The 23654-nt window shown below is 41.1% G+C and overlaps 1 protein-coding gene across 1 annotated transcript in view; it reads left to right on the top strand.

Moving 5' to 3' along the window:
• DSCAM (DS cell adhesion molecule) overlaps positions 1–23654 on the top strand; it is a 756178-nt gene that overhangs the window by 553286 nt on the left and 179238 nt on the right. Inside the window, exon 20 of the mRNA XM_033942926.1 lies at positions 11497–11630. Within this exon, the coding sequence (XP_033798817.1) occupies positions 11497–11630 (134 nt within the window). The remainder of the gene's footprint in view (positions 1–11496; positions 11631–23654) is intronic.

Here is a 23654-nt window from a genome sequence, read left to right as displayed (position 1 = left end):
AACTCTTTCCACGCCCAAACTCTGCCCTTAACCATGCCTACTTTTGGGGAATATGCAGGCAGGTGCCTGAATGTAGATGCCTACACAGTGCTACCGAGTTAGGTGCCTACCCCAAAATTATTTTTTTAATTGTTTTTTAATGGTGCTGTTCAATTAATAGCACCAATTAAAAAATCAAGTTAGGGGCCTAGATTGGTTAGGTGTGTCAATCTAGGTGCCTACTGACAGGTGATTTTTTTTTTTTTTAAATAAAATCAGAGCTTAACTGTGAATTCAAACTAATATGGACAAATTCAAAGTGATGCACAAAGGAAAATAATTCAAACTAGACTGTACCACTCAGCAAACAGATCTTGTAGTCATTAGAGAAAATATATTAAAATCCTCAGTTCATCTATGCTCAGTTCCTGGCCCCCTGTTCCTCTTAGTGCCTCCAACTAATAATATATGCTGGTCATGTCCAGCCTTTGGACATTCACCCTGCAACTCATGTTCGGTATGCCGACATTCTCTCTACATTACTACCTTCATACATCCACGGACAGGCAAGAAGTATCATTTAAACTTTAGCAGTAACTGCGATACTCAACATGTGATTTATATTATCATCTGTCCATGCAAACTTCTATACATCGGCAAAACTAAGAGGAAAATCAAAACAAGAATTATTGAACATAGAAGTTGCATTATGAGAGAAGTAATGACAGCACCTTTGGTTCCTCATTGGAAAGAACTTGCTCACATTATCAACAATCTCCGATTTGTCGTGTTTAAGACCTTCAAATCCAGTTGGAAAGGGGGAGACATTGATAACGTCTTATTACAAGCGGAACAGAGAGCGATTTTTGAGTTAGACACAATCACGCCTGCTGGATTGAATCTTGAGATTGACTACTGTCCATTCTTATAAATCATCATCAAAGGTTGCAGGCTTGTGTTGTTGCATCAAAACTCTCATTAGGTTACCATATTTATATTAAGATTTTTATTATGCAAATTCATTTTGTTTATATTGTTTTTTAATATTGCCTATTTGTTTTTTTAATATGCCATGTAAGCTTTGTTGTATTAGATATTCACTGCTATATTAATTTATCCTAATGATGCTCATTATAAGTAACAGCCAAATTAAGCAGTTTTGTAACAATGTTTAGGGTCTTTAAGTTGTCATATGATCTTATTTACATACATTGTTTATTTTGATCTATTTTCATTTTCTTCATTCTTATTATGGCTTGTTTTCATTCATTTATGTCGTTTTTAATGTTTTTATTACATGCCCATTAGTTTAGTTATCTGGTCTTTTAGTACATGCCTACTAGCTTCATTTTCCATACTTGCCTTGGTCAGCGATAGGCTGCACTTTAGTACTATTGATAAGAATACTGAATACGTCCTTCTACCTACTGATACAGAGCAAACATGTTGAGCCGTTTTAGACATGCCTACATCTCACACTAGCTTTATTGTAGCAACAAGATCGGCCACTGAGGATAGCCTTGTTGACGTCATTCGGTATGTGCCCATCAGCCAATTGTGCTTGCCCACGTTTCATACCGGATCTTTTTCTACACTTGGAGCATACTTGGCATTTTTTTCATCGTGATTGCATCGCACACTCACCTCTAGTATTGAACTTGTACAAGCAATTGGTAAGTCCACAAAGTTTGTTTTTTAAAACATTGTGATATGCCATAATCGATCGGTTGAGGCTGTACTTTCCAATACTTTTATGTATAGTGATAAAGTTTTAATAGATTGGACACGGCAGCATAGTCCCATGCTGTAAAAGTTTTAACACAGGTGGATTTAATTATTTTGCCAGTAAATTATTCTACCAGTGATGTATAGATGTAGTCCTTTAGTTTTCATCACTGTTTCTATGAATAAGTGCGACGTTAAACCCATTATTTTAGTATAATCCAGGAAGCCTGCATAGTTGTACCTCAGTTTATTTATTTATTACCAACGCTGTGCGACTTTCCAGTTACATTGCTCACCACGAATTTAAAACCACTATGAGGAGATTTGATTTTAAACCACTATATATATTTTTTAATTCTGATTCCCTTAGGTTTTTAAATATATGTTTTTTGTGCAAGTTTTTAAAATATTGTCTTATCAAGACACAGACATTTTATGTATGAGGTTCTTGTGTATCTTTATCTATTCATATTGCCATGGACTTTTTAATTATTTTTATAATTTTGCATTTTATATACCTATTTGAAATAAAACACTAAGTAATTTTAGATGTTTTTATATTTTGGAATAAGATGTTTATAAATTATTAATTTTGCTGTATTATGTATTATTCTTATTGTTTTATGTACATTCTTATTGTTTTATTTACATTCAGGTGATCATAGAAACATAGAAAATGACGGCAGAAAAGGGCCATAGCCCATCAAGTCTGCCCACTCTAATGACCCACTCCCTCGACTTTAACCCTCTAGAGATCCCACATGCGTATCCCATTTACTTTTAAAATCTGACACGCTGCTGGCCACAATCACCTGCAGTGGAAGTTCATTCCAGTGATCAACCACCCTTTCGGTGAAGAAATATTTCCTGGTGTCGCCATTAAATTTCCCTCCTCTGATTTTTAGCGGATGCCCTCTTGTGGCCGAGGGTCCTTTAAGAAAGAAGATATCATCTTCCACCTCGATACAGCCTATGATATATTTAAATGTCTCAATCATGTCTCCTCTCTCTCTACATTCCTCGAGTGAGTACAGCTGCAATTTATTCAGCCTTTCCTCATACGGGAGATCCCTAAGCCCCGAGACAATCCTGGTGGCCATTCTTTGAACCGACTCGACTCTCAGCACATCTTTTTGATAATGTGGCCTCCAGAATTGTACACAATATTCCAGGTGAGGTCTCACCATGGATCTGTACAACGGCATGATGACTTCGGGCTTCCGGCTGACAAAGCTTCTGTGGATACAACCCATCATTTGTCTAGCCTTGGATGAAGCCTTCTCCACCTGATTGGCAGTTTTCATGTCTTGTTTTTATATATTAGTTTTTATATATTAGTTCGCACTTTTTATTGCTGTTTGTCTAGACCTTATCCACCATGGTACGTTCTCTTCATTTGTTACCTTTTTACCCACTTTTCACATTCCTTTTCTCCCACCTTTCAGTCACTGTGTCGCCTTCTTATTTTATACATACATTTTTAGTTTTTGCATAAATTACAGCATGCCCATACTTTCTTTCTGGTCACCTTAATCCAGTTTTGGATATAAATTAGCATGTCTCATACTTTCTTCCTGATCGTCTTATCACCATTCTTTATTATTTATTTCTTACTTTTTTCATATCACATTATGGCTTGCATGGCCTTTTTCCTTTTTTACCCTCACAGTTTTGTTACACTTATCTTGGGTGGTTCAGCCAAGAGGGACAGAGTACTGAACCACCCAAGATAAGTGTAACAAATTTTACAAACTATTTATTGAATGAACACACGAGCAAACTATAGCATTGCACAAAAAAATCTCTAAAAATTAATGACCCGATGACGATAGGGGGCGTATAGCCAGTTGCTATGAGATATTATTGAGCATCTGGTGGCACCTCTGAGGGCCTGAAGGAAGCTTATTGAGCAGTTTGGATATAGAAGATTTCGTGGGGAGGGTTATAGTGAAACCCTCTCTTTAGGTTGTCATAGTACACATTCTTCTACAATTATACTTTAGTTATAAGCCTATATACTAATAATAAATAGTGCCTGCATCCAGTGGCGTACCTAGCATATGTGACACCCGGGGCCCATCATTTTTTGACACCCCCCCCCCCATCTATATGAAAAATATGATTTTTAGTAACAATCTACATATCGCACAAGAGTGTACTTAGGAAAAGGCAGCATCTTAAACACTGCAGTGAGCACTAGAACACCAACACATACATTGTAAAAATAAACAAGCCATATCCTGCACAGTCAATTGATCCTGTACAGTCGATGCTATCAGAAAGCCATGTCCCTTTCATACACACAGACAGATACACCCTCGCCCAATATGGAATAATCACAAACTAAAAATAGAAATATGTAGACAAAAGTTAAACTGAACTGCCAAGAAACCAGACTGCATACAATGCAACACCACAACACCACAAAAACAGTAATACCTGTCCTCTAATACTGTGCAAAATATAAAGACAGTAGATGTAAATTTGAAAAAACTGATACATAACAATCACCATTTTACAAATTAACAAATAAAAATAAAACAAATAATGAGAAATAAGAAAATACCATTTTATTGGACTAATCCCCGTAAGCTCGGTCCTCATCCCCACAAACCACCTGATTCCATCCACAAAAGCCTTGAATTGTTTTATATTGAACTTATTATATTAAAGTATAAAAAGAAACAATATTCTGTACAATTGTCAATTTATAAATCAGCGTCTTCTCCCCATTCTCTTTTCCCCATTTCCCTTCGGCGTCCTCAGCCCACTCTCTCTCCACTTTCCTACAGCGCATGTACATAAAAACAAGCAAGTAATTTTATATCATTTTCATTCTATTCATTCATAGAAATTAAAGTCTAAATAATACCAGTCACATAATAAAACATGATTTTACAAAAATAATTCCCTGCACAGTCAAACCTGCAAGGATTACTAGATGTCCTTCAGCAGCTCCCCTCCCCCCTCCCCCTTACCTTTGTGGCCAAGTCAAAATGATCTACCAACAATAAAATTTTAAAAACTCAAAGCACACTATACGCAGAGAAAATGTTAATTATCATTTTTATTCCGTAGGTTTTCAAAGAGGTCAAGGCAGATGACTTTATGCAATGTCACCTCAGTAAAAACTATACAAAAATAGACAAATATACTCCCTCCCTTTTTACTAAACCGCGATAGTGTTTTTTAGCGCAGGGAGCTGCGTGAATACCCCACGCTGCTCTCGACGATCATAGGCTCCCTGCGCTAAAAACTGCTATTGCAGTTTAGTAAAAGGGGGCCATAGTGCAAAATATAGACAGCATATATAAATTCTTAAAACGGACACATTTTGATCACTAAATTGAAAATAAAATCATTTTTCCTACCTTTGGTAATTTCATCAGTCTCTGGTTGCACTTTATTCTTCTGACTGTGCATACAATATTTCTTCCCTTCTTTCAGCCTCCTGTATGCTTCCTCTTCTCCAGACCTCATTCCCTCCCCCAACTTTTTCTTTGTTTTATCCCTTCTTTCTTTCTCTCTCCATGCCCCCTTTCTTTCTGTATGTTTGTCTTTCTCTCTCTCTCCGTGCCCCATTTCTTTCTTTCTTTCACCCTGCCCCCTTCTTTCTTTCTCTCTCCATGTCCCCTTTCTTTCTGTTTGTTTCTCTCTTTCTCTCTCTCTCTCTCTCTCTCTCCGTGCCCCATTCCTTTCTTTCTTTCTTTCACCTTGCCCCCTTCTTCTTTCTCTATCCATGTCCTCTTTCTTTCTCTATGTCTGTCTTTCTCTCTCCCCATGCCCCATTTTTTTCTTTCTTTCTTTGTTTCACCCTGCCCCCTTTCTTTCTTTCTGGCTCCCTGTCTTCCCCCCCCCTTTCTTTCTTTCTCCCTGCCCTCCCCCACGCCACCGCCATTGGGAAACATGCTGCTGCCACCGCCACCGGGGAAAGGCTGCCACTGGCCATCGGAAACAGGCCGGCGCCGAGTTCATCCTGCTTCTCTTCCCCGCGGGCCGACCACCTCTCGCTTCCCGACGTCAATTCTAACGTTGGAGAGGACGTTCCGGGCCAGCCAGGCAGCGATTGGCTAGCCCAGAACGTCCTCTCCGACGTCAGAATTGACGTCAGACGGCTAGAGTTGGTCGGCTCACGGGGAAGAGAAGCAGGGAGGAAGAACTCGGCGCTGGCTTGTTCCTGATGATGGCAGTGGCAGCCTTTCCCCGGCGGCAGCCTATTCCCCGGTGAGTGGCCAGCTGTGCACCCCCTTGGGCCGTGCATGCGGGGTGGACCACCCCCCCTTGGTACACCATTGCCTGCATCTTGTACATAGCCTGCAGTATTTGTTTTGGTTTCAGCCTTTGGATAAACCTTGTAAACCGCATCGAACTTTATGGTGTATTGAGATATATAAAAGTTTATGTTATGTTACGTTATTGTGCAGCAGCCACTAAACAGAATGTTTGAAATTATTCAGAAATGAATAATAAAAACAAAAAGAGTGAATATTATAAAGCCCCATATCCAGTGGCATAGTAAGGGGGGGCAAGGGGAGTGACCTTCCCCGGCCTCCCGCCTCTTCCCATTCCTCCCTGCCTCGCACGTGCCCCCCTTCCCCCATACCTCTAGTTGTTGTTCACGGTGGTCAACAACGTGCTCTTTGTGACCCCGTTGGCTCTCCCGCTGATGTCACTCCCAGGTGCCATGCGTAGGAAGGTGGGCCTGCTGACTGGAGGGAGTAGGCATTACTTGGCAGCAGGAAGGAGTGGGCATCTTTTATGTAGCGTTTGACACCTGTGTTTTCAACATACAAGCTTGGAGCCGTTCTTTTAGAGATATGTTAACTCGGCGCCATCTACTGGATTACCAGTTAACCACTGAAGAAGGCTTTCCATCAGAAGCTGTAACACGGACTGTGTTGGGTCCAACGCTAATATAAAAAGGACTCTATAATAGGCTTATATTTATATATGCATTATATTTTAATAGGTGATTATTTTTAATAAACTTCATTTGTTCTAGAGGATGATGTGTACAGTCCATTCCCCACTTGTTTTTTGTTTTGTTGATCTCGCATGGGGTTGCGTTTTCCTTTTTGTGGAATACATTAACAAACACTGTGCCAGTTTTGGGATTTTTCTGGAATCTATTTTCAGAAATGTCATTAAGACTAGCACTGGATCACCATGGTCTTTATGAAATCCCGCTTGGTCTACTGGTAGAATTGATTTGACCATTGATAGGATATCTATAGGATATCTTATTAGCAACTTGAGACACACACTGAGAAGGGATATTGGCTGGTAGCTGTATCCTATAGCAGTATCCTTTGGTGGTTTTAGCAGTGCTACAACTGTCTGCTGCTGCCAAATCTTGTTTGTCATTTTTGTATATATACATATATAGACAGAGGGAAAGTACAGCTATAAGCTAGCTCTTGAGCAAGAAAAGACTAATAGAGAAAGATTTATTTACAAAGCAAGTCAGGATAATAGTATAAAGAAAAATAGATTATAATGCTTCTATACAGATCCCAAAATTTATACCTATGTATTTCATATGAAATTTATGTCTTTGATTTAAACACATACTTTAAATTTTGACAAAATGAACTAGATATCCCAAGTGACCAAAGCTATTAAAATATTTTCCCTGCTAATGTCATTATAGTCTCTGTCTTCACAATGAAAGCTGGTCTAAATTGAGATAGAGCTGATCTGTATCGTTTCCATGGCTTTGTATGTATTCTGTATTCAGCGATGACCAGAAACAATAGTTTGTCAGCCTCAAATATTGGAGGTGTGATTCCCCTTTCTATCATGTTGATTGAGTCATGGCATACTCTACTTACCTAAGTCTCCAAAAGCCTAGTAGAATGTGTTGACGAGCGAAAGAAAAAGCCTCAGTTTATTGGAAAGGTGTACTCACACTCTTCTACCCTGACATCATCGGCAAAAAACTTTCGCAAGTGGTGCTAATCAAACAAAACTGTAAGAATTTAAATAAAAAAATAGCCAATAGGGAAGGAAATCATGCTGCAGGAATCACTGGGTGCCAAACGATATCACTACACACAATCATGCCAACGATCTTTTCTTGACCAAATGCCTCTGCTTCAGGGCCTACACAAATTCCTTGCTAACCTGCAAATAAAAGATAGAAACACACTAGTATACTTCCCTTACAAAAAATCAACCAGGAACAAACATTCCATTGCTCACTGTGCGAGGATCCAAGCTTCTGCATATCACCACAAAAGCACTTATGCTGACACATGGCTTTTAATGACACCCACCACCCAATCATATGCAGCCAGCACATGATAGGTGGAGAGTGCTCTGATTGGCTAGCATGACGCACTCTCCACCTATCACATGCTGGCTGCATCTGATTGGGTGGTGGGCGTCGTTAAAAGCCGTTCATCAGCATGATTGTTTTTGTGGTGATATGCAGAAGTTTGGATCTTTGCACAGTGAGTAATGGAATGTTTGTTCCTGGTTGGTTTTTTTTGTAAGGGAAGTTTGCTAGTATTTCTATCTTTTATTTGCAGGATAGCTCAGAATTTGTGTAGGCCCTGAAGCAGTGGCGTTTGACCACTAAACTATCATTGGCCTGATTGTGTGTAGTGTATCATTTGGCACATAGTGATTCCTGCAGCACAATTTCCTTACCTATTGGCTATTTTTTTATTTAAATTCTTACAGGTTTTTCTTTTTTTTTTTTATTAGCACCACTTGCAAAAGTTTTTTGCCAATGATGTCAGGGTGGAAGAGTGTGGGTACACCTCTCCAATAAACTGAGGCTTTTTCTTTTGCTCGTTAACACATTCTATTAGGCTCTTAGACAAGACAAATGAAAAAAAATCACTCCATTAAATTTAAGCCACTAAGTTCCCTCCATTCCTCAATTTTTGAATACTCTGTTTACCTTGCATACTTTATTAAGTTCAGGATCACAGTCTATATTCCTAACTGATAAGTTCACATTGATGGATCCTTTCCGTGGCCTTGAATGTCAGGGGTGTCAAAGGGTTTTCAGGATTTCCCCAATGAATATGCATGAGATCTATTAGCATACAATGAAAGCAGTGCATGCAAATAGATCTCATGCTTATTATTGGTGAAATCCTGAAAACCCGACTGGATTGTGGCCCTCGAGGAGAGACTTTGACATTCTGTAATCAGTGATGACCACAAACAATAGTTTGTCAGGCTCAGAAATCGGAAGTGTAATTCCCCTTTCTATCATGTTGATTGAGTCATGGTATACTTTACTTACCTTGCATACTTTATTAGATTCAGGGTCACAGTCTACATTTCTAGCTGATGAGTTCACATTGATGGATTCAGCTTGTGTTTCAGGCATGGTCATATCAAGCCACACATCTGGCAGGAGGCTATACCCCTTCGAAGCAGATATTCAACCAGTACACTTAGATAAGGCAATAGTCAACATCCTTTGTATGGAGCAAGGCAGGACAGGCTCCTGAGGTTGATGTGTGTTAAGAAACTTTATAAGATCCATAGGCTCATCTTAATAGATGGTAAAGTTATTCCCAAGTTACCTGCATCCTCACATGGTAATTCAGTCCAAATTGGGAGACCAGGGCTGAAATTGTAGTTAATTGACCAAAATTAGCTTGTATTGTTGTACCGTGGATTTAGCAAGGTCTGCAATGAACAAGATCTTCTTGCCCTCATACAAAACAAATGCTTAGTCTTGGCAGGAATTAGTATTAAGAGAAGATGAGGATAAAATGCATGATAGGATCTGGTATGCATGCCATAATTCAATGGACTTGGGAAGTTTATTCCTGTGATATCTGGGCAGGGCACCTTGACTCCTGGGAGATCCAAAATGCACACATTATTATATACCAATTATAGTTGTAAAGGTCCTCTCTGTCATGTCGAATGACAGAAATCAATTTAATATCCTATATAATGATTTTCAGCATGCCTTGGAGAAACATTTTTCATTTTGCTCCAATCTGACTTGTAAAATGCAATAATTATAATGCATATGTTTGCCACTTCAGCTTTTGTTTCCTTCCCCATTTTGTGGCTTGCTGATACTATAACTTTGAGAGATGTGGCTATTCTATAAAGGCTTTGATGACAGATCTACCATTCTTAGCTGTCATCCAGGGATGATGGGTCTCGTTTGCTCCTCTTTGTCTCTGTTGAGATTACAAATACTGTTTCAGCATTTTTTGGACTCACATCTTCACACATTTTGGATCTGAAGAATCCCCAATAAAACCACCTGTAAAGACCAATTCTCTTGGGTCTAGGTAATGTAATGTAATGTAATGTAATTTATTTCTTATATACCGCTACATCCGTTAGGTTCTAAGCGGTTTACAGAAAATATACATTAAGATTAGAAATAAGAAAGGTACTAATAGGTCAGGTGTGGGCAATCTGCAGCCCGCCATTGAAATTTATGCAGCCCACGAGACCATTGGAATTATACATTGAAAACATTATTAACGGGTTTTGACATTTTAAAAAACTACGAGTATTTTGCAAAGTCATAACATGGGATTAGAACTGAACATCAACAAGACGAAGATCATGAACACAGAAGATTTTGAGCTGGAAAGTGATAGAATAGAAGTTGTAAAGGATTTCAAACTTCTGGGCTCTTTCATAAACAAAGAAGCAACTAATACGGAAGAAATACTCCACAGAATAGCATTGGGTCACTCTTCAATGAAGGCACTTGACAAGGTATTGAAAGGCAAGGAAATAATACTCCAAACAAAGATCAGACTTGTCCACACACTCATTTTCTTAGTGGTCAATTATAGATGCGAAAACTGGACACTATGGAAGAGATCACTCTGGAAGAGATCAAACCAGCTAAGTCACTCAAAGCCCAAATGATGAAGTTATGACTGACTTATTTTGGGCACACTGACATAAGAGAAAGATTATTTGAGAAGGACATTATGTTTGGGAAGATCGAAGGAGTTTAGGTAAAGAGGTGACCTGCAATCAGATGGCTGGACATATTGAAAACAACTATGTGGATGACACTGGAGGACTTTACTGGATTAGCACAAAACCAATCTCTTTTTAGATCTGTAATTTATCAAGCCACTAGGACTCGAGCATGAGTCAATGGCACCTAACTAGTTTGCAAATGTTTTCAAAATAGCCATTCTAGCAGTTTTCCATCATTTAAATTATATTTTCCCTTCTGTGTTACACAGTGTTGTTGCCAATTAATGTTCATTAATGCAGCTTAGTAAATTGATGCTTTAGATTGTAAAATAGACAAAGAAACATAGAAAAATGAAGGCAGATAAAGACCATATGACCTATCTAGTCTGGCTAACCATGCCATCCACTACCCCCTCCTCTCCCTTAGAGATCTAACATACTTGTCCCGAGCCGTCTTGAATTCAGATACACTATTTGTCTCCGCCACCTACACTGAGAGGTCTTCCAAGCATTCACCACCCTTTCTGTGAAAAAGTATTTTCTGAAATTGCTTCTGAATCTATCCCCTTTCACCTTTATCCTATGCCCCCTCATTCCAGAGTTTCTTCTCAGTTGAAAGAAACTCACCTCATGTGCATTTGTGCTACATAGGTATTTAAACGGCTCTATCATATCTCCCCTCTCTCACCTAAAAGGCCTCTACATTTTCTAGAAAATCTTGTAAATTAATGTGAAAGTTCCATACCTCCTGACTTAGACATATGAATGCCCTTCTCCATGTCCTATCTAAAATCTGCCTTCAAAACTGAGGTTTGCTCTGATTCATGTTCTGCTTTCTAATAACTGTACACACTCTTGTCTCAGTTCCAGGCCCAACTGGTGGAGTGAAGGCTGCCGCTGCTTCTGCTTCCATCGTATATGTGTCTTGGCTTCCTCCTCTCAAGTTGAATGGTATCATAAGGAAGTACACTATATTCTGCTCTCATCCTTACCCTACGGTAAGTAACAGAACTTGAGGAAACTTTCCCCTACTACTACTAATCAGTTCTATAATACAACTAGACATACACAGTGCTGTAAAAGACAGCCCCTACTCAGCAGAATTTACCATCAGGACAAATAAGAGATTACAGAATTACATTTATTATGGTAATTAAAAGAACACGCATAGTGAATGTGTGAATAATTGCAACTTGCTTGTCTAATCACCAAATGAAATTAAATTTTTTTAAAAAACCCTATAAGCAAGATATTTAATAGGCAAAAATTATGCACTCTAATTTTATTCATGTTTGTGGCTGATTTCAAAATAAAATGGGTACCATCTCTAGGGATAATCTTGGATGAAGAATTAGAATTTAAATTGCATATACTCTTATCTTATATGTTCAAGAAATGTTACATTAAACTACACAATTAATTCAGTGAAATATATTTTCCGATAAAGCATTGAAAACACTAAAGAGTGAATCCATCAAAATGCTGTAAAGTTTCACCCTTTACTGCACCTTGATAGCCCATGGAATTCATCAACCTATGGTATCCCAGTACAGTAAGTTGCTGAATCCCATCTTACAGGAATAATGCTGCTTTGTCAGTCATCTTGCCACCTCACAAGTAGCATTATTTCTGTAGTCCAGGAGCATTAGGCCACACAAAGCCGTGGCCTGATGTTTTGGAGCTGCAATGCTGGGTTCCCCCTCTGATGTCCTCCTCCCCCTTCAGGAGCTACCTGAATCTCATCATTGGTGGTCTGGGGAGTCCAGGGGGGTTCAGAGACTTCAGGGGGTCCTCTGGGTTCTGGTGGGGGTGGTCTAAGATCTGGGGCTCTTCACCCAGGAGCAATGCCTAATTGCTCCTGGCCTTTCCAGTGCTGTCCTCAAAATAGCACTCCTAGCAGCAGTCTTGCATGACAAGTGCTAGGGGGTCATGTTTCCATACAAGGAAATGCTTCTTTTTATGGAAATATGACCCCCCTAATCACTAGGGGTGCTATTTTAAGGATGGCACCTGAGTGGCCAGGACCAATTGGGCTGAAGAGCCCTGGACCCCAGACCACCTCCATAGGACCCCAGTGGACCTCCTTCCCTCTTCCCTTGGACTACCAATGCTTTAATTTTCTATGTTTCTATGGAGAGGAGGGGATAGTAGATGGCATGGTTAGGCAGATTAGATAGGACATATGATCTTTATCTGCTTTCATTTTTCATTTTTTCCATTTGCATGGTAATTAGATGCAAAACATTCATTTGCATATTTAGTGTCTCATTATTTAATAACGCGTGTCGACTTAACTGTCGCCGTGCTATGTTTAGAAAAGCAGCCTTAGGGCTATTTAAGTTGTGGTAAGAGCCAATTACCATGATTTACAGACCTAACACTGCTTGATGAACTCCCCCATAAGTCATTCTACAGTTATAAGCAATATTGACTATTGCAACATTTTTTATGTAAGGAATCCTAGCAGCAGTTCAGAAAAGGTGCATTTAAGACCTAATTATGGCATGACAACAGAAGGTTCAGATGTGAACATGGAACAAATGACAACAGCCTTTCTTGTTATCTCTGTAGAAAAGATCATATCTCTGCATTCTAGGCAAGTGGGTTATCTCCCCATGGCCACAAGCCATCTTCAGAAGATATCCACTATGGATTTTTTTTCTGTGGTCTTCCTACTTCACTGTGAGCTCAACTGCCACCTCCAATCATGCTAGAGCTCAAACCAAGTATGTGAAGTAAGGATACAGATGGGAAACTCCCTAACAATAGAACTGTTCTGCTTTAACATAAAACACTGTAGCAAGTAATGAACTAGCAACAGCTTGTCTAGAATGACACACCTATCTGCTGGATAAGATGTTATCAAGGTAAGGACATAATCTTTTTATAAAAGATACATATACTGTAGTTACTGAGAACCACTTTGCCTGAATTTCCAACTGGTAGTACAGTAAAACCTTGGTTTGCGAGCATAATTCGTTCCAGAAGCATGCTTGTAATCCAAAGCGCTCGTATATCAAAGCGAATTTCCCCATAGGAAATAATGGAAACTCAGACGATTCATCCCACAACCCAAAAACTTTAATACAAAATACTATACGTACTTGTATTGCAAGACTTTGCTTGTTTAGAACAGTCACTACACTCTTGCAGCGTCAGAGAGAGAAGAACCATCAGCTCAGCTATGATGTCTGTATACTGTATGTACTTGTATTGCAAGACATTACTTGCATATCAAGTTAAAATTTAATCAAATGTTTTGCTTGTCTTGCAAAACACTTGCAAACCAAGTTACTTGCAATCCAAGGTTTTACTGTATAAATCAAATTCTCTAATAAACTATAAACTGTTAAGAGCTAAAAGCAGCCTCAAAAAGATGGGCTTTTAGACTGAATTTGAGTAGTGCCAGAGACAGAGCATAACATACTGACTCAGGAGGTCTATTCCAAATGGAAGGAGCAGAGCATAGAGTTAGCAGTGAAGAAGTGTACAGAGAAGAGTGACTTAACTGATGAATGAAGTTCCTGGAGAAGGGTAGGGAGAGATAAGAGAGGAGAAATACTGAGGAGCTGCAGAATGAATGAAGTTCCTGGAGAGGGGTAGGGAGAGATAAGAGAGGAGAAATACTGAGGAGCTGCAGAATGAATGAAGTTCCTGGAGAGGGGTAGGGAGAGATAAGAGAGGAGAAATACTGAGGAGCTGCAGAATGAATGAAGTTCCTGGAGAGGGGTAGGGAGAGATAAGAGAGGAGAAATACTGAGGAGCTGCAGAATGAATGCACTTGTAAGCAGTGTTGTATAGTAACTACGTATATATAATTAGTTAGTTCCTGTACTAGTCACTTTTAGTTGTAAAGAAGTACTGGAAACATCTGTTACTTTTACTTTGAGCAAAATAATAATTTCACAAATTTTTACTACTTTTACATAGGGGTCCTTTTATCAAGCCACGTTAGCGGGGTTAGCGTGTCGGACATTTCATCACGTGCTAACCCCCGCGGCCGGCTAAAAATCTAACACCTGCTCAATGCAGGCATTAGCGGTTAGCGCAGCAGGTGGTTTAATTCGCGATATTACACGCGTTAAACCCCTACCGCAGCTTGATAAAAGGACCCCATAGTTACTTAAGAACATAAGAATAGCCTTACTGGGTCACATCTAGCTCAGTATCCCGTCTTCACGAAAGTCAATCCAAGTCACAAGTACCTGGCAAAAACACAAATAGTAGCAGCATTCCATGCTACTGTCCCATGTCTGTCTCAACAGCTTACTATGGATTTTTCTCCAGGAATTTGTCTAACCCTTTTTTAAAACCAGCTACATTAACTGTCCTTACCACGTCCTCGGGCAATGCGTTCCAGGGCTTAACTATTCTCTGAGTGAAAAAATATTTCCTCCTATTGGTTTTAAAAGTATTATTCTGTAACTTCATCGAGTGTCCCCTAATCTTTGTAAATCTTGATGTCATAAAAAATCAATCCACTCGTACCCATGCTCCACCACTCAGGATTTTGAAGACTTCAATCATATCTCCCCTCAGCCGTCTCTTTTCCAAGCAGAAGAGCCATAACCTTTTTAGTCTTTCCTCATATGAGAGGAGTTCCATCCCCTTTATCATCTTGGTCGCTCTTCTTTGAACTTTTTCTAGTGCTGCTATATCTTTTTTGAGATAAGGAGACCAGAACTGAATGCAATACTCAAGGTCAGGTCACACATTTGAGCGATACAGAGGCATTATAACATTCTTAGCCTTGTTAACCATCCCTTTTCTAATAATTCCTAGCATCCTGTTTGCCTTCTTGGCTGCCGTCAAGATGCTTGCAGTTAAAAGTTTGGAGTTTACTACTTGGTATGGTCTGAAGTTATTGTGTGAGTGAAGTGGACACTCTGATGCCTAGCTTGCCTGGCCTATCAGCTTTATATTTGGTCCCAGTCCTGGTTCCAACAAATAAAATTCTTTATGTACCCCTTCTCCTATCATGCGGGCAGGGTGCAGGCATCCACCTAGACACCCATCTAAAAAGTGGGCTTATACGTGCAACAGCACAGTAAACTAGCACAAATGAACAGTACGAGTGGGTCAAGTGGTCTTTCTCTATCTACATCATCTGTGATTCTCTGTGAACCAATCATAACCTGTATCTCATAATAACAATTTGCATTGTAATTGTATTGTCATGTAACACTTCTTCATTATCCAAATACCCACTTAAAGTTAACCCCATGGCCCTGCCAAGCACTGTTGATGCCCTACCTGCTGGCATGTTTCCCTATACTGGCAACCTGAAGCCCACCAAGTTCCTTCATTTCTCAGGTCAGGCATCCTATCTAGGAGCACAGATCCCAAGGGTCTCATTTTCAAAGTGGATAGACGTCCAAAAGACAGCATAAATCAGCACTTGGACATCTTACTAGACAAAACATCCAAGTGAGCATTCTCAAAGCTGACTTTCCGGATGTCTAGCAGGATTTCTAACCCACTGTGTGTCCAGAGTAAAAATGGATGTGTTGGGAGGCAGGATATGGGCGGGCTTAGACTTGGACATCCTGCAGCTATAATCAAATCTTTCCCTGCATGTCCTGGATGGAATTTAAGATGTTTTCAACTAGACCAATTTGAGAATTGTCTAAGTGCCAATAGGGTACCCGAACTGACAAGATGACCATTGGAAGAATTAAATAATGACCCACACACACTTCCCCAGTGGTCATTGACCCTCCCCCCACCCCAGAAAGCTTTGAATAAAACAGTACATACATGGATCTAGAACAGCAGCACTTGGTATGGGAAAGCCTAGCAGAGCATCACATAAGTGTCTTAAGTAGTCAGGTAGGTAGGCTAGTGAACCATAGAGAGGAGAAGCCAGACCCATAATCAACTTTAACTACTACATTTATGGTGGACAATATAAGTCTACCAAAGCCCTACAATACTGCCACCTACAGCCATAAGGGCTATTGGGGTGATGAATAGGTGGGTATAAGGAAGTTTTGCAGGGCTCACCATACATTAGAACAGAGTTATGGTGAGCCCTTCTGGCACTGTTTATGTGAAGTTCACAGTAGTGCCTTCTAGTGTGGTCCAATGTTCTGTTGGCATGTCTGTGTGGCCAGTCCACTAGAATACTGGCCCCTCCCATGTCCATATGGGCTTCATTTGGATGTTTTCAACTTAGGTTTTGTGGTTGAAAGTGGGGTATAAAGTTAGACATCCTGTTGGACAAGAAGTCCATCTAAATGATTTTCAAAAAACCCAAATTTGGACATCCAGCATTATCGAAAATGGACACTTCCGGAAATCCAATTTTGGATGTCTAGCAGGAAATGTTTGAAGTTGGACTTAAGACATACTATCGAAAATGCCCTTCTAAATATTCAGGGGTTATGCAGTTTCAAGAAATTCACCTATAAACCAAATACAGAAAGTTACTGTGGATCACTAACCCAGTGGCATAGTAAGGGGGTGGGGTAGGAGAACAGATCACCCTGGGCGCCACCTTGGTAGGAGCACCAGCACCTCTCTGCCCCCCCCCCCCACCAATACCACGCTCGCATCCTCCCTTCCCCACCCTCCATACATCTTTAAAATCTTTGCTAGTGCGAGCAACTACTCTAGCCTGCTGCTCACACTGGCCTGGCTTCCTCTGATATCACTTCTGGGTCACGGGTCCAGGGAGTGATGTCAGAGCAAAGAGCTGCTCGTACTGGTGAAGATTTTAAAAGGTACAGGGGTGGGAAGGGAGGGAGCGAGTGTGGTGTGGGGGCATGGAAGGAGTGAGGAGGGGGTGAAGAGGAGGGGGTGGGGGGACCCTAGGTGCCTCCTACCCTTGCTACACCACTTCACTGACCTGTCTCATATAAGAGCTAATAAATTGAAAACTTTAACAAACATCTAGCAACAGTGAATAAGAAAATAAGATTTAATTCTATAAAAAAGGATTTATATAGATATAGTGGCGTACCTAGCCTATGTGATACCCAGGGCCCATCATTTTTGACACCCCCCCCCCCCCTCCATCTGTAACAAGTCACACGTCACATATGAGTATCTAGGAATAGGCAGCATCTTACATACTGCAGTGAGAAGAACAATACACCCATTGTAAAACTAAACAAGCCAGACTAGTACAGATCAATCCTGCAGTCAATCCTAACAGAAAACCATGTCTTTCGAAAACACAGAACACACCTTCACCTAGTATGGAATATGTAATCACAAACTAACCCCTCCCCCTTTTACAAAACTATAGTGTGGTTTTTAGCCATGGTGGTAACAGCTCTGACGCTCATAGAATTCTGAGCATCAGAGCTGCTACCACCATGGCTGCTGCTATGAAACGCTCCACAGTTTTGTAAAAGGGGGGATAAAATAGAAATACATAGACAAAAGTTAAATTGAACCAGCAAGAGCTGGACTCTTCATACAATGCAACACAACAGAAACATTGACACATGTCTCCTAGAGCAATAAATAAATAGGAAATTTCTTTTTCTACCTTTGTCTTCTCTGGTTTCTGCTTTCCTCATCATCTTCCTTCTATCCATTATCTGCTGTCTCTCTACCCCTATATGGCATCTTCTCTCCTTCTATGCCCCTTCCAGAAACTGTATGCCTCCCCCTTCCATCTCTCCTTTTACCACCATTGGTCTGATATCTCTCTCCTCTCTTTCCCTCTCCCACACCTCTCCTCCCTTTCCATTTCCTCCCTCATTTTCCTTTTCAATTTATTTTCTGCATCTGTCTAGATTACGTTCTTACTACCCTGTCATCAATTTCTTTTTTTACTGTCTTCCTACAGTTTGCCACCTCTTTCCCTCACCCCCTCCAGTATTTTACTAACTCAATCCTTTTCCCCCACCATGTGCCCTCCTTTTATTTATCCCCTCCTTCCATCATGTGCCCTCTTTCTCTATCCCTTCCATATAGTACCTTCTCCTCTCTCTTTCCACTTCTATCCAGCATCTGCTCCCCTCTTTCTCTCCTCCCCATTTCCTTGCTGCATCTGCTCCCTTATCTCTCCCATCTGCACTTCGATCCAGCATAGGTTCCCCCTCTACCCTCCCCACTACCTCCAATGTTTGCCCTTTCTCTCTCCATCTCCCCTCTTCAATTAACATCTACCCTTTGTCTCTCCCTTCCCCCCACTTCCATCAGCATCTGCCCCCTTTCTTTCCCTACAATCCAATTCCATCCAGTATCATTCCCCTTTATGTCTCTCTCCCTTTTCCCTGCACACCAATTCCATCAGTACCACCCTTCCATATCACCTGCCACTTTTCCCTCCACCGCTCTTCCATACCAGCAGTCCTGCTCCCTTCTCTATCTTCATGCAACAAGGTCCTGCGATGACTGTAGCTGCCGGCTGCTGGTGCACCCCACTCTGACATACTTGCTCTGGAGCAGAGTCAGCAGCCGTGCTGAGGTGCAGGAAGGTCCCGCGATGACTGCGTCTACCGGCTCTGCTCCGGAAGAAGTAAGTTACATTGGAGGGGGTGGACCCGGCAGACGCAGGGAGTTGCGGCAAGGTCCCGCGATGACTGCGTCTGCCATGTCCACCCCCTCTGATGTAACTTACTTCTTCCAGAGCAGAGCCGGCAGACGCAGTCATCGTGAAACCATTCTGCACCTCAACGCAGCTACCGACTGTGCTCCAGAGCAAGTACGTCGGAGGTGGTACACCAGCAGCCGCGCTGAGGTCTAGGTCCTCTTTCACAGTAGGGCAGGACATTCCGGAACAGGACCCAGACTTGGCCAGCTGTGCACCCCCCTAGGGCGTGCACCCGGGGTGGTCTGCCGCCCCCCTTTGCTACGCCACTGTATAGATATCACTATATACTGTAAGTTAGCTAGCCCATAGAGAGACAGAGGATGAGTTATCCTCGCTAGGATGTATAGAGATGGACTAAAGGGTTCTAGCAAATTTGAGGGCTATTTCCCTTGAGCTGTGTGGAGGACTAGTCAGTACACAAATTTATAACTTTCTTCTCTATGATACTCAGATTATTTCAATATTACTGCATCTAAAGGATACTGAGAAACACATTGACTAAGCCTCATTCTGATTAGTAGTGCAAGTACCAGAACAATATAACTCCAGGCAGGGCAGGATTAATTTGTCGAGGGCCCCTAGGCACATAAGTCCACTGGGCCCCCCTGCCCCGTTCCCCTACCACACCCCATTATGCCTCTCCCCCTGTTCCACCCTCTGCCCCGCTCCCATTTATTTATCCATTTTCTTATTTACTTCTTTACTTCCACTTGATTTCTTTTTTTTATTTTATTTTAACTTTCAAAAAAACAACAACAAAGATTACCATTCTAGTGCCAGTGTACAGTTTTTCTTTTATGTAACCCCCAAACATCTCTGAACAAATCCCCCCTTCCTTCCTAGAGGAAGAGATCTTCAGCTGGCAGGGCTTTGGGAAACCCACCAATTTATATTTTGCATTTGGGTAGGTGGTATGGGGCATGGCGGGAAGAAAATTTAGTACCTGCCATTTTATTCGACTAATACATTTCTCAATTAGCTTTCAGAGATTAACACCTCGTTCTTCAGGTCTGTAAACTATACTGTTACAGTATCCCTGTCCTGACCTGAGGAAGGGAGTTTTGGTCTCTGAATTAGTAAAAAATGTATTAAAATTAGTACATTAAAAAGGATCGCCTTATTTCCATTTTCTATGAATAAATGATTATCAACACAGCTACAATAATAGTTTATCCTAAAGCAAAAAGAAATAATATAATTTTTTTTCTACCTTTGTTGTCTTGTTTCTGCTTTCCTCATCTTCTCATCATTCTCTTCCTTCCATCCACTGTCTGCCCTCTCTCTCTCTCTTCCTCTTCCATATTGCATCTGCTCTCTTTCTGTGCCTCTTCCAGAAACTGTCTGCCTCTCCATTCCATCTCTCCCTTCCCCTCCCCAATTGATATGGCATCCATGTACTTCTCTCCACTCCCCCAATGGTGTGGCATCTATCTTCTTCTCTTCCATCTCTCCCTCCCAGCAGATTTTAGCATCTATCTCTCTCTCTCTCCTCCTTTCCTCCCCTCAGATATGGTATCTGTCTCCTTCCTCCTTTCCTCCTCCCAGGTCTGGTATCTGTCTCCTCCCCTTCCCCCATGCTCTGACATCTATCTCTCCTTTCCCTTCCTCATTTTCTTCCCTGGTCTTCCTTCTCAATTTATTTTCTGCCTCGATCTAAATTATTTCTTACTATTCAATCCCTAATTTCCTTCCTTCATTGTTTAACTATAGCTTGCCACCTCTTTCCCTCTCCTCTTCCAGTATCTAACTCTATCCTCTTCCCCCAATCCGGCATGTGCCCCATTTTCTTTCTCTTCCTTTCTAGCTTCCAGCATCTGCTCCCCTCTTTCACCCCCCTTCCATTCAATGTCTGTCCCCCTCCCCCACATTTACATTCAGTGTCTGTCTCCCTCACCACACTTGTTCCCCTCTTTCATCCCCCCCACACTTCCATTTAGCATCTGTTCCCCTAAAACCTAAAGTGCCACTCAACCTTTTCCTCTTATAGGGCCATCTCCCTCCCCTCATCTTCACAGATGCTTTCTAAAAACCAAAGTTCTCACTCTGACGGGCCCTGACGGGGAAGATGTTCTCACAAGTTGCACACGCGCAGCTCCCCCCGAAGCTTTTCCTCTGATGCAACTTCCAGTCTCTGCCGGATCGCATCAGAGAAGCTTTGCGGCAGCTGCGTGTGTGCAACTAGTGAGAATGGCTGCCACATCAAGACCCCTCTGAGAGAGAAAACTGCCACGAAGGTGAAGGGAAGGGAAAGAGATGCCCGGATAGAGGGGCCCAGGGCAGCTGCCCTGTTTGCCTTCCCCTAACGCTGGTCGCCCCCCCCCCTCATGTTTTAGAACCCAAGCCACGTGCCAACTGTGCCTACCTATTAATCTGGCCCTGACTCTAGGTTATCTCTCCAACCCCACGCTGGCTCTGTGGTGTAAATAAAATAAATAAAAAAGACTTTTCCCCTCTTTTAGGTCCTAGTTCACACTTGCTATCTTAACGCCAGCTCTGACAGGGTACACATTTCAAATCTGACATATTGAAATCACAAAATAATATTTAAAGAAGTTTCACTGATGTTAGATTATCTTTAATAGCATGTGAGCCAATATTCAAAGCAAATCATGTAGTCACCAGCTGTCAGAAAATGCATAATTTGCTTATTCATATATTTCTAAGATTATATGGATAATATCAGGCTGCTTAAATCACTAAATAGCCCTGTACTATCTGTATAAATATGGGCCAGGTTAGGGGCAGGGTAGGGCAGAAGCAACCCCCCCCCCCCCAAATTATCTATTTAATGGCAATATTTTGCTGCTAAATGGATAGTGTCACTATGGCGGCATGGATAGTGATGCTGAATATATGGAGGTTGATATTCAGCAGACAGCAATCGGCATTTTGCTGACCACTGCTGAAGTTATACTTGGAAATTCAATGTTGGGCTATGTCAGGGCTCTGGCATTGAATTTTGGGGTTTCAGAGCTAACAAAACCATAGCTGGTTAAGTGTTATATTCAGCAGTTAAGCAGCTATGATGAACCAGGTAAAGATAAGACCGTATAAATGTCAGTTCTATTATGTGTTTACTGTGGCTTGCCAAGTGCTGACTTTGCCCCCGAAACACCCACAAAATAGCTGGTTTTTGAGTTGGGCGCTAACTGGACATTTTCAGCTGCACTAACCAGTTAAGTGCTGTTGAATATGAATGGTTAGCCACGAGCAAGTGATTTAAATGACCAGGAGCCATTTTAGGCTGTTTTAATTGCTTTGAATATTGACCCCCCATGGTGTTTAACTCCCCCCCACCCATTTTAAATAAGCTGCGGTAAAGGTTTCTGCCACGGCCCAGACCGTTAAATGCTCCAAAGCTGCTCCAATGCTCATAGGAATTCTATGAGCTTTGGAACAATATTGGATCATTTAGCGCTCCGGGTCGCAGTAGAGACCTCTATTGTGGCTTAGTAAAAGGGGGGGAGGGGGGAAATTAATTCAATGCCCATGATAACTGAATATTGGCCCCATAGTTTCTAAGGCATAGATAGTAAAGGAAGAATTTTCTTTCTAAATAGGTACAGATTTTTTTTCATTATCAAAATGGCAATGTGCTCTAGGCTTCAGAAATGTGTAGTTTATTCCATAGTTGCAGAGCATGAGGGACTTAATTTTCTTGGGACCAACTGTGAGTGACGGGCAGTGTTTCTGTGATTCATGAGTCAGCAGTGAAATGTAACCATACCTCTAAGGTGCTTATTATGTATTCAGTTTATATAATACATGATTGACATCTTGCTTACAAAAATAAAAATGTTTTATCAGGCAAAGTCTAACTGTACATTAGAAGTTGAAATCAATTCATGTTGCTGGCTGATGCCCAAGAGTCAGGAGGCTGACTGTTGAGGTTACACATTTATCAGAATATAAGCATGCTGCTTGCCTGTAATTGCTATTGTGTTTAGCTAAGAGCCTACTCTGCAAAATGAAACTTAATGAAGTGGCTATAATTGTTAATGGCTTCTTGCATTCTGTTCATCTGGTTTGAGTAGGTTTCATGTAAAAGAACTTTGTTGACCTGTTGAGTGCCCATTGGTGGTGTTCTTCTAAGAAGAGAAGCTTTGTATGTAAAAGAGGCAATTTAATAACTGGGTGCCTCCATTTAGATTCCCCAAAAAGTCTATTCTGTACCAAGATGCCTAGATTCCATTTTAGGAATACTAGTATAACCTGGTATCAACTCGCCTAATGTTTAGGTGCCCATATTTGTGTCAGGCATAAAACCTGGCATACATGCGAACACCTAAGGGCAACGTGGATGCATGTATTGTGCAATATTTGTAAGTTAGGTATGTAAATAGAAGTCCTGCCCGTGCACATCCTCCTTTCAAACACGCACTATGGAAGTTAAGCAGGTGTTTGTAGAATAGAACTTCAGTAGAATGTCAACATTTATATGTGTATGTGCACTTATACATGAATATAACCCTTG

Source organism: Geotrypetes seraphini, chromosome 4, assembly GCF_902459505.1.
Source record: "Geotrypetes seraphini chromosome 4, aGeoSer1.1, whole genome shotgun sequence".
Classification (NCBI taxonomy): domain Eukaryota; kingdom Metazoa; phylum Chordata; class Amphibia; order Gymnophiona; family Dermophiidae; genus Geotrypetes; species Geotrypetes seraphini.
This window is presented reverse-complemented; position numbering and strand designations above follow the sequence as displayed.